Here is a 16,943-nt window from a genome sequence, read left to right as displayed (position 1 = left end):
TATTTAAATATTCTGAATTGAACTTTAAACAATGTTAATGTTAGTACTCAATTGTAAACGTGTATTATGTAAAGCACCTTGAATTGCCTTGTAATGCATTGTGAAATGTGCTATATAAATAAACTTGCCTTACCTAATCAATGTTGAATCAACATATTCTATGTGTCGCTTCAACGTGGTTTCAACATGGATTCAATTTTTCTGCTCAACCATATTTCAACATTGATTCACTCATATTTTGCTATTGAATTAAAGTGCAAAACCTAAAAAGGTGGAACTCAGTGTGTAATACATACAAGTTGAGACTCATGGGATGATCTCTGTTGTATCAGATCACTAATTCTGCTGTCATTTCAGATCCTGCCACCCTCATCAAGCCAGGCAGGTATCTCATTCCCCTCACCTGTGCTTCCCTGCCCGTCTCCACACCTGCTTTTCATCGTCACCAGTCCTCCTTCATATACCAGCCCAGTTCCACATGTCCTCTGCCAGATTAGTGTGTTTGCCTAACTCTCCAGCATTTCCTAGCCTACTGATACCGCCTGCCTGATATCGAGCCTGTTTCCCTGTTTTTGGATCTTGCCTGCCACCTTGCTTTTGTCTGTCGGCCTGTTTTTTGGACCAGATTAAAACCTTCTTGGACTCTGCTAATCTGCTTGTTGTTGTGCTCTTGGGTTCCCTTTGCTTTCAGCCGTTAAAGGAGCATGAGGCACCTTTTAAGAAATGAGACACCCTTCACCACGACGGCCCTCGGGGGTACTGCAGCCAACAGTGAAGCCGGCACGGGAGAACGGGGGGAACGTGCATGCAGCGTCATTTGACGTCACATCCGCAGGACAGCGCGGGAAACTCGGCCCCAGCACTGCAGCACATTTTGCAGCACACAGCCTGTTCAAGGCAACGGAGAGATAGGGTAGAGGGCTCATTCTTTTTGGTTTGGAACGCTTCATCTGACATTATTACTAGAAAACTTAAAACATTTTTTTTTTTTCATAAATCCTGCCTCCTTTAAGAGACTAATTCATGCGCTCACATACAACAATTGTTCATGATGCAACTTTTGTTTAAACTATATGGATTAAATAAATGTAATATTTTTGGGGGTTTTATATATATATATAGCTCTTTAACGTTTGCCTTGTCGTATGAGTCCTTTAGGATGTAGTGTATTATTAGCAGGCAGCTGGACTTGTACGTGTCTGACAGATCAGGTAGCTGTGAATTGATAATCGTGTATGCAGCTTTTGTAACTTGTAGTGCTTTCTTACCTGTTACAGAACTGGGTACTGTGCCAAATCAGGATGCTGCAGGAGATGAAACTCAATAATTTAGCAGTAAAAAGGTGTTGGGACAAGTTCACTTTCCTGAGAGCACTCATGCCACTTCTTACTGTTGTTCAACTGTCTTTGCACACAGAGATTTTTCTGGCTCCTTCCAACCTTTCCTGGTTGATGTGTACCATAAATGACAAAATCCTACACTTTTGTTGCCAGGGGCGTCAATTGGGTATGGCAAGGTATGGCAGCCGCCACACCTTGGCTTCAAGGGAAAATGTAAATGTTTGTTTTAATACATTTATGGAATTACTCTGTGTCTATTTGTATTGATTATTCTATTACTTAATACATCTAGAATAACTACAAATGCAAATCAGAACATGATCGATTTCACTAGTTATTATACACTGCAAAAACTCAAAATCTTAACAAGAATATTTGTCTTATTTCTAGTTAAAATGTCTAATTTTTAGTCAAAGTCAAGTAGATTTTCACTTAAAATAAGTGGAAAAATCTGCCAGTGGAACAACATTTTTTTGCTTGTAATGAGAAGATAAATCTTGTCCCACTGGCAGATTTTTCTACTTATTTCAAGTGAAAATTTACTTGAAACAGGTGAAAATGGTCAAATAACAAGTTATTTTTCTGGTGATGACTCTTGTTTTAAGTGTAATGAGATTTTTTGACTTAAAATGAGACATTTTAACTAGAAATAAGACAAATATTCCTGGTAAGATTTTGAGTTTTTGCAGTGAGCGAGACTGCATTTGAAAAAGTTCCAATTTTCTTGACCACACGGATAAGCTACATAGCAGACTTCTGTGATGAGTATTTGCTGGACGTGTTGATTGATACTCTAGTTAAGTTCTGTGACTCGTAACCTTGCCATACCTTAGCTTCGACTGAATTGACGCCACTGTTTGTTGCATTGTCATTGACCAACATTATTCCAGTATTACATAGTTCACAAAGCGGCGAATCCCCATCGATCTCCCCATCGTTCCTTCTGAACGACTCAGCTTCTCCTGGATGTTCTTTTTTTGGTCACATTTTTGGGATATTGTCTGCATTCTTAATAATATACATTTTAAGTTATCAGTTAAAATAAACACAATAAGTCACCACCTCTGTAAACTGTAGAACTTATTACCAAAATTCAGCCAGCTGTGCTCTCAAACCAAAAATCATCATGGGTCAGTGTTTGAAACTTAAGACTCAAGTCATGGAAAAGTTACTGGGAAAAAAAAACAACAGAGCAATACAGTATAATAGTTAATTACACTTTTATTGTTCCTTTTCCAGCTAATGAGAGTTTCAGTTTGATCCCTCATATATGCCATTCATATCCAGCACAGAACTGAATTCCAGCAGGCAGCCAGAGAAGCTGCCAATACGACCACTGATGCCGTCACATCCCAAGCATCATGTGCATGAGAGTGCACAACCTTATTGAACTTGAATGAGTGAGATTCCTTTAGTCAGTTTAAGGTTATCCCTTATCTCCCAAATGACTTCCCATGAGATGACTGGCTTAATGAAGCTGAGCACCTAATGCATATATTAGTCTAAAATCTCTACTGTCTCTAAAGGGATGTCACTCAGGACCGGAATGCGTCTCATAAGTTCTACGGTGTTGGTTTGTTGTAAAGTAGCACTATGACTCCAATCTCATGCATGTTATTATGTCGAGCCACCGTTTCGTCCAAAGTGTCACAGTTCAAGGCATTCATGCATTTGGCAACTCCTTCTACGGTCTCTGGCATGACGATAAATGGGAAAAAGCACTTTGTGGTGGACTTTGATACTGTCACAATGTAGAAGCTTAACCAGCATGAGTCATACAATAAATGATCAGGAAGAACTCAAAATACAGTATTTGTTCCTTCATTTGAGGGAAGCAAACTTTTCAGCTGTCCAACAAAGATGGGTGAAAACACACAAATGCAATAATCATGTAATAATCAAAAACAACAATGACAACAGCTGATAATCTTCATATAACTTTGATCACATGTTAAGAATAAAAAAAATCATCTGAAACAACATTATGAGGTTTGAATGAGCTCTTACCACTGATATGAATGGCTTTATTTACCATTTGCTTATATTAGATAATGAAAAAGGAAATACAGAGAGCTGCTGCTAAAGGGGCTCAGCAAACTATCATTGTAAAAAATATGAAGTCATTGGAGATAACTCGGACATTGCACAATTATAGCAGGGCATGAGTTTGACTACCTTTCACTGTGACTGTTAATAGTTTGCCTGGCCAGCCATCCTTATCCCGCTCTTGTTCAGCACAAATGATTAGTCTGATTCCTCTGGATTTGACTTAGATATGGGAGAATCAGAGCAACAACCAGACAAATATCAGCAAAAGACATCCAAAATGGCGTGCAGTGGCACAGCAACACCAGCGAATAGCTGCTGTTGCTTTTGCTGTAAAAACACGTGAATCAGTGTTATCAGCAATTCTGGTATTCACGTGGAATTGGCCACGAATGAAAGGATAACAGCTCCATTTTTGCTAAATGTATGGGTACGGCTGGCCAGGTTAGTTATTAGTGACTCCCTCAGAAAGCCGTCAGTGAGAAATTAAAATGAAATTGTTTTGCAACGGATGAAATGCTAACATTCTTTACAAAGCACCAGCTGGTACCACAGAGGTCCAAATGATACAGTCAAAACAAAATAGAATTAGTTTAAGTTCATTTACCAGTTGTCAATCTGAATTTCCCACATTGGTAAAAAAAAAAAAAAACACGTTCATCACTGCACAATTGTACAACATCAGCAGAGTTTGAACTCTTCGACGCAGGTTTGCTTCTGAAACTGCATGTTTGACACGTTATTTTAAGTCCACTTCTCGTTCTTGTGGTTTTCTTTAAGATCGGGTTCGGACCCAGCTTTGCATCTGCTGTACGCCACATTTAACACCGAATGTCCATGTAACAATGTCAACGTGCACAAAGTTTGGAAGTGGTAATTATAGAGCTCATGTTACGGTTTGCAAATAAACATTTATGAGTTAAACCAATCTGCTTTTCTTATATACCATCAACAATATATTAGAGATTAAAAACAATATCAGTTATTGGATATATTATATCGGCATGACATAAATTATTCTTTTCTCTGTGCTTGTTATAAAATCAGATATGCAAGAGGTTGAGATTTGCTTTGACTGTATCTCTTAAGAGAGGGTTTGTTTCGCTAAAAAGATGCCACTGAACTGCAGGTAAAGAAAGACATGACTTTTTTCTATTTTTTTCTTTTTTTTTATAAACTCATACACTTGTCCTTCACAGTTCCCTATTTACCTCGTACATGGAATGCACCGAAGGATTAATTTTCCAAAACATCACAGGTAAAATGAAGTCTACAAGTCTAAAAGTACAGGGTCATTATGTGCTTTGAGAAGCAAAAAGGCTGAACAAGCAACCTCAGCTCATGAAGTGCAGGGTTTACACATCATGAGGCTTTGTAAAACAAGTCACTGTGAAAGACAAGAGCAATCATTTATATAAGGCATTTAAAGTTGATGGAACTCCTTGGACTCTCCTTCACGGAGGATTTTGTGGATAAATAAGGAATGTCTTCGTCTATTTCCAATTTTTCCATTTCTGAGTCCATTTCCGCAAACATATCCCAGAGGAGTTGCTGGAAAGCAACTTATAGGGATTACAAGGCGGAACCAACATATTCTGGAAAGAGTTCCTCATTCCTTATTGGCGTGAACCTTCAGCAACCGCGCAGAAGTCTCCTTCATGGGAGGCGAAGACAAAGATGGCGCTACATTCAGAGGTCCAGGACGAGGAGAGCCACCAGGAGCAGGAGGAGCACGCTGAGGGACAAGGTGGCCGTGATGCCTCCACCTGAAATAGAAGGAGGAATTCAGGTGTTTCCTTAAGAATGATTCCACTGATGCTGCCAGATTTGAGGCTGATATAGTAAAATGGAAAATAATATTTTATGTAATATAATTGTGAACTGCACATGAATGAAAAAAGTTCCCCCTTTGCAAACATTTGTGGTAGATTTTGTGTAATCTCGTTAAACTGAAAAATTGCAACAATCACATACTGTAGCTCCACCTTGGCTTTGTCATTGTGGGAACACAAATTATAAGACAAAATAAATCAATAATAACAAAATCCTGCCACCTGGCAGTAAAAAGAATGAAGGGACATGCAGATTTGAGTTTCTTTATTTTTTTGTAACTCCTGAGCCCTACAAACTCGACCTACTGCATCCCTGCACGCGACTAAGTGAAACAAAAAGGACCAGTCAGTCAGAGAAAATAAGGGAAAGCCAATCTTAGCTAAACCAACCCCCCACCAAATGTGGAACATGATACTCACAAATGTCTGAAACCTTGGAAGAAACAAGATCCATCAAATATCAAACCCAGTTTACCTAATCACCAAAGCCATAAACAGCCTTTATTTATTATATATACAAATATATATATATATATATATATATATATATATATATATATATATATATATATATATATATATATATATATATATATATATATATATATATACGTATGTATATGCACTTATGATTCGCTGCATCCTGGTTTGTGTTGTCTTGTATCTGTGACGTGCAATGACAATAAATTTGAAATCTAATCTCATCAATAGCAGATTATTTTTGTTCTCATTGCACTTTTAATAGATCAACGTAGAGCAATGGCGAAACCAAATGTCACCTGTTTGTATTTTTCCACACCATTGTGTCTACACCTCCCATTGGAAGACACCTCAAAGATATTACTTTTCTTGATTATCTGACTTTGCCATAAATGTTACTTTTCCAAAGTTGATGCAACATTTTGGCAAGAAGCAAGAATAGAGTTTGGTCTGCAGGGAACTTAACCTCAACAAGGTCTGTCTTGACCCACGACAGCAGGAGGCCTGAATAGAAAGCCCCCCACCCTGTTTTTAGCCACTTTTTATACTAAAAGGTTTTTATACAATGCAACATAGTACACCTCCCATCAATCGTCTTCCATTAAGCCAAAGTCCACATTTGATGTGTGAAGTGTGATATGCCCCATCTGTGCAGAGATCACCTTTAACGCCCCTCTATTTGTCAATGCCCTGCATTTTAAATCCCTCCTGACTCAAATTCCCAAGACTGTGAAATCAAGCTGTCAGACGAGGTCTGCACTGAATGATAAGGGATACGGAAACCACAGGAGGGGTTTCCTATTCTCATCAAGATCAATTACAGGGGTTTAAGACCTGCTCTTCCCAGTCAGCCTGTCAGTCCATCAACCAGGGAGAGGATCGACTCAGTGGGCTATCAAGGCTTCGGTCACGGACCAGCTCATCCCTCCAATCTGAGCTATGAAACCTGAAGTGACAGTTATACTCTGACATATGGAAACCCCATTACGTTTTGACAAATGATAACCTAGTGCTGACTTTCAGTCTGGTATTACCCCGAAAGCTAATGGCATGGCAGAATGAATAGTGACATTGTTTCACTTCAACACCGTAGATTAAAAAGGTTATTAGACTAAAGTCTTCCTTTCTATTCCACTGAAGTGAAACTAAACCTGGATGAAGATGGCAAAATCTTTTTCATGGAGATTACTCTCACTCACCTTATTCAATTTGATCAATGAGGTCATTCCACTTAAAGGAATTCTCATTCTTCTCATGTAGCTGATCTGCTGCTCACCTTTTATGATACAAACATCACCGAAATGAAAAGGAAAGAAGGTCTGACCTGTAACGGAGATCTGTGCCACCGCGCCGTCTCCTCCTTCTGTGTGCACCCGGACCTCCACCACGTATTCCCCATCCGAATGCAGGGGGAGCTCTATGAACCGCTTATAGGTTGTGTACAGAGTGCTTGTCGAGTTTCCCTTCTGTTTGTACAGCACCTAAATACAAGCAGAGGTGTCAAGTAACGAAGTACAAATACTTTGTTACCTTACTTAAGTAGAAATTTTGGTTATCTATACTTCACTGGAATAATTATTTTTCAGACGACTTTGTACTTTTACAAACTTACATTTTCACGCAATTATCTGTACTTTTTACTCTTTACATTTTAAAAACAGCCTTGTTACTCTATTTCATTTCGGCCTTTAAAAAAAAACTATCCAGTTAAATTGCTCCATCCGGATAGAGTGAATTTGGTTGTGGTTGTTTCAGATGTTCTTGTCCAGTTTTGTTCTTACATCCGTTCCCTCAGATTCCTGCAACTAAACTTGGATGTACATTCCAATAAAGGTTAGGATAAATGATAACATGCCTCTGAAGTTTGACTTTTTGCACCATAACAATACTTATACGCAACTAGTCATCATATCTCCTGCTCTCTGAAACACATGTTAATGCTCAATAGTACACATATATGGTTCTTTAATATATTTATATTATACTAAGATGCATTCATTTTCAATGGCTTTTGTCCTTAATGGCTTTTTCCCCCTTACATTACTTTTACTTTTATACTAACCAGTACTTTTATACTTTTACTTGAGTAAAAAACTTGAGTTGATACTTCAACTTCTACAGGAGTATTTTTAAACTCTAGTATGTATACTTCTACCTGAGTAATGAATGTGAATACTTTTGACACCTCTGAATACAAGACACGTTTAATAGTATAGTATGATGAAGATTCAGATATTGTTTCATGTCAGAAATGAAATAAAATAAATCACCCGGTAGCTATCCACCGAAGACTCATTAGCAAGCGGTTCCACAGGTTCCCAGGCAACATTTACCAAGTGGCCCTTTAGCTTCGTGCCAATTATTTTTGGAGGTCGATCTGGAGCTGATGGACAGAATAAACAGATAGATGTTGTTATATGTTGTTATATGACAAACTGCTGCTTTGTTGGATGAAAATCTGCGAAGTGTGTTGTCCAAACATACGAGGTTTCTTTGTGTGGATCTTCATGCGTTTGCTGGGCGGCCCGTATCCCGCAGAGTTGTAGCAGCGAACTTCGATAAAGTATTCCGTGTTGGGTTTCAGACCTTCAACTTTCGTGTAGTTTTCTCTTCCCAGCACTCCGATACTTTGGGCCTCGCCTTCGCTGCCCTCGTGACTCCTCCAGTACTTCACCTGGGACGCATGCAGACCGAGGTCAGGTGGAAAAGATTCACCTTGCCTTTTCAGATATTTTACACAGGTCACACGGAGCGCAGGGATGGAACCGTATAACATCCTCATAAAATTACAAATGGGGTTTAACATTTTAGAAATGCACTGGTTCATTTTCTGCAACTGTTGTTCTTTTTTTTTTTAATTTGTATGTATTACTTGTGTTCTTCTGAATATTTCTATCTGTACTGGAGTATCTACAATATTTATTTCTGAGCAAACTATTTCAACCTTTTATACGGATCATAATACTTATCCAAGTCAACTGAGCTACAACCAGCTTAACACAGCAGGAAGGTTCATTACATTTAATGGTGACTTCTGTACTAACATGACATTATCTAAAGCAGCTGTAGACTGATGTTTAATGGACTAAAACAAACGTTGTATTGTCATCTCATCTGCCGTAAATGTATCGTTCATTTATTTATTCATGCGAGTTTTAAACTTTAGTTACTTTGCTTTATTTCCTGTCTTATTTTGAAAGTGTTTTTCCTCTTGAGTTATTTCCAGGTTATCTTGGTTATCCTACAGTGGCGGCGCTTTTGGTTGAAATAAAGGACGTTGTTTTGAACTGCTTCCTCCCTGCTCTCCTACATTTTGTGTCCTTTTTTCCACATTGAAAGTTTACACAAGATTATAAAGGATGAGAAAAAAATAAAGTAAGCAAATACGTTTAATAGTATCTTGTGCACTCATTATACGCAAAGCGTTATCTATCTTAGCTTTTAAAGACTACATCTGAAAAATATTTAGATATTTGCTGGGGTTTTATTGAACATTACTATTTCATCGGGGAAGGGTTTCTGCCTGTCATGATACTTTAGCCACATACAGTGCACATTCTCTGTTATATTTCACGCTGGAATATTTTCTGCTGACCTGGTATCCATCTATGTTACTGTGCGAGTGATATATCCAGTTGATAGTGGCCACTGTGGCTGACAGCGCTCTCGCATCAAGAACTGCAGGAGCTTCGGAAGGAGCTGAAGAAAGGCACAGAGCGCAGGTGTTATCAAGAAAGCCAAGAAAACAATTTTCAAGCAAGAGACGATTCAGTATGATTTTTATAATGCAAGATGAATCACTTTAAAAAATAAGAAAAATACGCCATTTCTTTTGATTCTTTGACTTTAACCACTATTCCAGTGTGACATGACTACGTTTACATGCAGTCAAAAGTTGGGTTATTGCTAATATTCCGGTTACTGAAACATTCTGAATATTCCGTTTAGGGCTGTTCGATTAATCGATTTTAAATCGTAATCGCGATTATGTAATTAGAACGATGTTAAAATGTGAAAATCGTAAAAATCGATTTTTCAAAAAAAAAAAATTTTTTTTTTTTTTTTTTTTTTTTTTTTTTTAAACCTTGTCTGCACACATATTAATGATTGATACCATATTAATGATTGATGGAAATACCTCTCAATACCTGCGACAAGTGCCCCATGGGAGAGGCTCTTTAGTGTAGGAGGGGGCGTTGTAACATGCCACCGGGCATCCCTCAAGCCAGATGCGGTAGACCGGCTCGTGTTCCTTGCAAAAAACTTGCAAATGTGAACAGCAAATGTAATGACTGACATTACACACCTCTACCTCCTTCATGGGTTGCATTATTATTTAGCATGCAAAGACCCAGTTTAGTTTAATTAGAAAATGTCTTGTTTTATTTAATTGGAAATATAACTTACTGTATGTTTGCAAGTGCTGATTTGCTGATTTTTTTTTTCAGAGATAAAACTTTATATTTTATTATATTTTTTTAAACTTGTTTTCAACTTATTTTACAGTTTTGCACTTTATTCCTTCATTTTTGGTTTAATAAGAGCAAGGTTTGCACTTAAAGCCCAATGGAGCAAATGCTCAATAAAAAAACAGCATATTTGAAATCATTTCTTTGCCTTTTGTCAATTCACAAAATAATCGTAATCGTAATCGAAAATCGGATTTTGAGAGAAAAAAATCGAGATTTTATTTTTGGGCAAAATCGAACAGCCCTAATTCCGTTTACATGAGCAAATTCGGGTTATTCAAAGGGGTTATTGGTGTTTACATGGCCGTGCAAATTCGGGTTATTGCCAATATTCGGGTTTTAAAAGAGTTATTGAGTGCATGTAAACGCAAGATAACAATCGTCCGAAGAGTGTAACCGAATTTTAAACCGTCAACTAGCACTGGGTGATGAACAGAAACCCTCCAACGGTGTTGAGCACAGATGACAAAAAAAACAAAGAACAATACTACACAACCATCATTTACACAAATACAAATGATCACAAGGCAGCATAGAGACTGAATGCTTTGCATGCATGACTAAAAAGAGAAGATAAGTTGTTGCCATGGCAGCAAGACATTTCTGCAAGCTAACATGTCTGTGTTGCCAGTAGTTATCTCCACAGTCTGTCACCGGAAGTTAATAACTGGGCTAAATGCTTCACATCCTCGGGTGAATTATCAGCTTACTCATTCGTGCAACGTAGATCATTATAATCCCCCCACCAGGAAGGAGAAACAGAAAGATAGGTTCACTTTCAAGGGGGTATTAAAATTCCTCGTAGCAGTGGATGAGAGCTTTGTTAAAAACGGGTCCCACTTCACAGAAAACCATGGTGATGCTTCGCCGCTGATGGTGATGGATTGAAAAAGCAGTGCTGGCATAGCCTACTGAGGGACTCCTCGTCTTCTGAAAACAAGCGTTTTAGCACATTCTCCCCCTTTTTATAATCAAGGATATTGAGTGGCGTGAATGTCAGCAGCACTCACCGTCCTGCGCCGAGGAAATGATGGCAGGCAGGCTGTAAGGTCCCTCTCCGAGGCTGTTGTACGCTTTAACTTTGACTTCGAACTCCGTCAGAGGAGGAATGTTGGGGTCTTTGTGGATGTAATGCTTGGCCTCCGGGTCAGCCACAGCCACCCTTTTCCACTCATATTCTGTTTGAGGTCTGAAGGCCACAATGTATCCAAAATTAGGCCCGAAGTAGTACTGCGGCTGAACTGGCTGAAGGCAGGAAGACAAAATAAAAAGAATACAATACAAATCAATACGGATCAGTGGTGTGATTTCAACAAGAGCCATGAATTAGAAGCTGCTATTGTTCACATTAAGGTGATGTAAATACGTCCTCTGACATGCATGTGACGTTCATCTATCTCTTGCTTTTACTTGGCAGTTTGATCATCTGTTAACATTAGGGAACCTTCAAAATGATTTGAAATATTAAGTATTTCTGCCATAAAAGGGCTTTTTTATTTCTGTAAACAGTAAAACAAATGTCGTTATTGCAAATCAAACTGATCTACTGCAGCTAAACAATTTTTGCTCAGTTTTTCCAATGACTTTTAAAGCTTCCCCCCAGTTTGCCCGGTGGAAAGTCCCATCCTACCGTCCATGTGATGGTCAGCTCTCTGCTGGCCCCTCCACCCCCGCTGACATCTGAGGGCGCCACCACAGGAACTACAACGAGACGGCAAAACTCTGAGCCCACATGCTACGAATCCACACAAACAAAGCCAACCCACACAGGCTGTAACCCGGCACGGGCTGCGCAACCGAAACATCTTTGCTCTGCAAACACAGTATCCGTGTCTTCTCATGCGCCAAACTCAACACCTTAATGTGCTCATGGGAAACGTGCCAGTCAGAAGAAGCAGAGAGGGACAGGTTTTCCTAGATCACTTTCAATTGATGATTTTTTTTTTTTTCTAAGAAGAGGTGACCGTAGGTCTGGGATTCCCATTTCATAATTGAATTTCAGTGTAGGATTCCATCAAAGTGCTCATTTGTAGTGGCTTGTGCGGTGAGTCTGGCAGCATTGGTTCTGCTTCCAGAAGCGCTGCACAATGCACATTTTGATGACTCATTTCTAGAGCGCAATAATAGCGTGACAATGTATAAATAACAGAATGGAAAGCGGGACTGTGGTACATTTATTTTCCTTCTGCTTCTTGACCTTTCACGTGAGTCTGATATTCGATTCTTTTAAAAGGAACACAGGGAAGTCCAGAAGTATTTGGACAATAACTTTTTATGATTTACACCACCACAATGAATCTGAAATAGGATGTGATCAAAGTGTAGACAGCCAGAATTACTTGATGTGGTTTCACAAAAATATAGCATTTATCATTTAGGAATAACCAAAGTGTCTCCATTTTCAGAGGCTCCAAAGTATTTGGACAACTGATTAAAAAGAAGTCAATTGGCCACATTTCTTCCAGACAAAGGAAGCAGATAAAGAGCCTGGAGTTGATATCAGGTACTGAGTTGACGTTTGGCAGCTGTTTGACCGAAGCTACTGATATGAAGGCCACAGAGACGTCAGTGCAAGAAAAGGAGGCCATTATTTAGCTGACAAAACCGTGTCAGAGATAAGAGTGGCCAAAACAACAGTCCTTCAAAAGAAAGAAAACAACAAGGAAAGAAAGCTCAAGAACATCAAATGGCCTGGAAGACAATAGAAGACAGAAGTGGGTGACTCCAGAGTCCCTCAGTGAAGAAAAACAACAGAACGCAGAGATACTCTGAAAAAGGTCGATGTGACATAGTCAAAATCTACGTTCTGGAGACGTCGTCATGAATGTAAATAAAGAGGGTTTACTACGAGGTGCAAACTGCTACTAACAGTGAAGCCAAATTCGACTTCGCTGGAAAACCTCTAAAAAAACAATCTGAGAAATCTTTGGACAGATAAAAGCCTAAACAAACTTTAAGATTGCTGACAATCCACAGATCGCCATATCCTGCATCAAAGACGGTGCATGCAGTGTTATGGTATGGTCGCGTCAGAACGTACAGTATGAGGATCTCTTGGTGGCCCGTTCAGCCGAGTGGACCATCAGAACAACCTCCCCAACCTGCAGAAAACCTATGTAAATTGTTGCAGGTTACGGGTTCTGTGGACCCTCAAACAGCCCGGCCGTTCCCCCTCTTCTCTTCTCGCCGCCACCATCAGGCCAGATTTCTGTCGCCTGAGGACTAAAACTAAGAGGATGAAGAAGCGTTTCTTATCCAGTGACAATGACATCCACTTGCTCAACTCTGCATCCTAAACTTGACTAATATTCGCCTTAATTTCACAGCTGCAGTTTAGTTTAGTTTAGTTTATTTCGGTCATGACATCACAATAAAAAAGAATAAAAATCACAACAAGAAAACAAATACACTGTTCAAATAAAACATTGCAAAAATTTCCAATATACAAATACCATCTAGACCGAAAAAGGTGTAGGCTGAAGCAAAGCTTATTATTTGCCTACCCTCAAAAAGATTAATTTTTGTAGTTTGCAGTTTGTACATTAAAGTAAATTACACCTTAATGACAGGAGCTAAACCTTTATTTATAGATTTGACCTCATGTTTATATTGCATACGTATCATTTCATTTTTATTTGGTTCGCTTTGTTTTGTGACTGAATGCAGATAGAAAAAATACAATCTCACACACACACACACACACACACACACACACACACACACACACACACACACACACACACACACACACACACGACTATGATCTGAGCCTATCTTGTCGTACGTAAGGCTGCTAACAGAACAGACTCACTGGTGTTGATTGATGAGGTGACTGCCGGCAGGAGCAGCCAGATGTATTCTGAAGTGTTTGGGGCTCCACTCTCTGCTCACATTCACCCAAGTGCGGCAAAATTTATAGAGCGATGCTTCACAGTGCAGATGGATAATGACCCAAAACACACTGCAAAAGAAACTCACGACTTTTTCAAGGCAAATAAATGAAATATTCTCCAAAGGCCCATCAGCTGCCTGATCTGAACCTAAAGGATGCTATTCGGTTTCTGCGGACGGAACTGGAGGCGGCTGCAGTGAAGGCCTGGCAAAGCATCTGCACGAAGGAGATGCAACATTTGGTGATGGTCATGGGCCGCAGACTCTACACTGCCAAGGATTGTTTGATCCAAATATTAAAAATGACACTTAGCCTATTTATGCCAGGTACGTTAGAGCCCTTGAAAAAGCTGAGGCAGTTTGCTTAAAATGGCCCTAATTCCTGAACGGTAAATGCCATATTTTTGAGAAACCTCTTGAATTCAGGGTGAAAGGCTACATTTTGACCCTGATTTATTTGTGGTGGTGTAAAAAGGCAGAATCATAAAAAGTAGGCGATACGGGATCAAAGTCAGGGCACAATCTGACCTGCGTCCAGTGTTCTGTCTTTAGGTGACGGGCTGCTCGGCTCTCCTGTCCCAAGAGTGTTGGTGGCGATGACCCTGAACTCGTACTCCGTCCACGGGAATAAATTCACCACCGTGGCTGTCTCAGCATTTCCCTCAACATCAGCAGGAGCTGGAGAAAGATTCACATATTAGAGCTGTAGTAAAATATGAAAAAACATTATACAGCAGCGGTTTAGTCAGCGGTTTAGTAGATGTTTATAATTTTTAAACACATTTCTCTGGTTTCAGTTACTAAACAATATTGAAGCACTCTCTGTAAAAGACACGACCACCAGCATTTAGGCCCAGAGGGTTGCTACATTACAGGCCTAAATGATTTTAACACCAGTGTCAGCTCAGCGTTTAGGCAGCAGTGAGTGTTTGTTTAGCCGGCCGGCCTGCAGGACCTCTTACATGTGCTGGAATTCTTCCAGACATCCTTTGAGAACTGGTCTTTGTACTGGATGCTATATTTGGAGATGGGGCTGTGGTTGTCTGCTCCTCGGCTCCACTGCAGCGTCACACTCTTGTCGGCTTTGTTGATTATTCGCACCCCACCTGGGGCACCGGGGGCACCTGGGACACAGACAAGTTTAACTTACAATTTTTGTTTAGGCGTTATTCAGGTTTAAGCATGGAGGAAAAACTAGCAATGTTCACATTTCAAAAACCCACACTGTCCTGTTCTTCAAGCACACGGTGGTTATCTTAATGATGCACAAGACAGCGACAAAGAGAGAAGTGATGAAGGGAAACTCGTGGAAAAGATGTTCAGAGTAGTTCAATAACTTTACTTCAGCATGAGCCTAAAAAAAAAACGTATCTTTTGTATGTGGAATACACACACTCTTAGACATCAGAGGAGGGCAACAAGGTAAGACCTTATACCGTACGGTGCCGTGCAATGACATGAATAAAATAAAGCTCAAGTGAAGGCCTTTGAATCCAGTGTTTATCTTGAACCTTGTGCTTCTCTTCATTCTTCTGCTGCACTTGAAAAACGGCTTAATAGAAAACACAGACTGTGTCAGGGTTAGTCATCCCACCCACAGCCCCGCAGAAATCAGCCAAAATTCACTTTTTCCAAATCATGCGCATGAGTTAGGAGAAATAAGGCAAAGCAAACCCTCAACTATAATATATAGTCTAGTAAGGAATGAAACTTCACATGAATTTTGTATTTTTGGTATAATATTGTAACTTACGAGCAGTGTGAGGTAATAAACGTGATTCTTACTAAATGAAATCCAAGTTACACCAACTATCACTGATTCACAGAGACTTCAATTAACACTTTGACTGAACATTTCACCGCTGCTCCTGGAAACAGTGTAACTTTACACTACGAAAGCACACCCAAAACATACGACAGCGACTCCTCCCGCCATCGCGGACCCCTAATAATAACAAGCTACAGGTGCTGGGCTGCGTTTTCTGGTCCACGCAATCAATCTCCTGTCACGGCTCGCCTTCCTCACGTTGTGATAAATGGCTGTCTTGCATCCCCAGGGTTGCTCTGCATTTGGCACTCCATTAGAACCGGCCCCGGATGTGTGCTTTGGTTACACTTTGGAAAACGTTGCAGCTCAGCTGCTGTTGCCGTTCACCTGGCCGTCTGTCAACACCTGCTCTGCAGGCAGCAGCGGCAGAGGCAGCAGCGGGACACAGCGGGGATTCGCTCGCAGCCAGATCCCTGCTAGAATTCCTGGGTCGCTCTCTGAAGAGACTCTCTGTCCGCCGACAGCGAGTCTGTTTCACGGCGTGCTGGAGAGGGGCTGCGAGACAAGCTCTCAGCTATCAGGAAGCGGACAGTGAAAACAAAGTTCAGTTTATCATCTAATAGCTGACATACACTCAACGTGGGCCACTGTAAATAAGTGCCAGTGTTTGCTTTGTGCGTGCTGGAAGCTACGTTTGCAGATGTGTTTTTAAAATCACTATTGGGGAAAAAAAAAGAGGTCTGGGGTTCATCAAATGCTCAGCACACAGAGGTATACTCAAAGTCCCTCTGCAGCAGCGGCAATAAACATAACTGCTGACCGACATACCTGCTTGTACTCCCACTATCTCCCCGATAAACGGTTGGAACAGGATTAGACCTCATGCAGTGGACGGGTTTGTGTCGAAACAACCTCAAAAGGTAAAAGCAGCTGTGTAAAGAAATAGATATGCAGATACACATCATCTCTGGTGTTTTTGATGGGACACTACAACAGCTCCATCCATCCATCCATTATCTATACCCGCTTTATCCTCTGCAGGGTCACGGGGGTCTGCTGGAATCTACCGCAGGTCCAAAACAGCTCCAAATTAACTTCTTTCATAGTTTAAATCGTT

The 16,943-nt window shown here is 40.1% G+C and overlaps 1 protein-coding gene across 1 annotated transcript in view; it reads right to left on the bottom strand.

Moving 5' to 3' along the window:
• Window positions 1-2,562: 2,562 nt before the first annotated feature.
• The window catches only part of cntn1a (contactin 1a), an 84,921-nt gene continuing 70,540 nt past the window's right edge, over window positions 2,563-16,943 (bottom strand). Inside the window, exons 16-24 of the mRNA XM_061721066.1 lie at window positions 15,021-15,182; window positions 14,587-14,736; window positions 11,798-11,868; window positions 11,178-11,412; window positions 9,294-9,397; window positions 8,183-8,372; window positions 7,969-8,081; window positions 7,023-7,179; window positions 2,563-5,152 (exon numbers count right to left, since the gene is read on the bottom strand). Coding sequence (XP_061577050.1) covers window positions 5,076-5,152; window positions 7,023-7,179; window positions 7,969-8,081; window positions 8,183-8,372; window positions 9,294-9,397; window positions 11,178-11,412; window positions 11,798-11,868; window positions 14,587-14,736; window positions 15,021-15,182 — 1,259 coding nt within the window. The 3' untranslated portion in view covers window positions 2,563-5,075. The remainder of the gene's footprint in view (window positions 5,153-7,022; window positions 7,180-7,968; window positions 8,082-8,182; window positions 8,373-9,293; window positions 9,398-11,177; window positions 11,413-11,797; window positions 11,869-14,586; window positions 14,737-15,020; window positions 15,183-16,943) is intronic.

Source organism: Cololabis saira, chromosome 5, assembly GCF_033807715.1.
Source record: "Cololabis saira isolate AMF1-May2022 chromosome 5, fColSai1.1, whole genome shotgun sequence".
NCBI lineage: Eukaryota > Metazoa > Chordata > Actinopteri > Beloniformes > Belonidae > Cololabis > Cololabis saira.
Note: the sequence above shows the minus strand (reverse complement) of the source record. Positions and strands in the feature narration are given on the sequence as shown.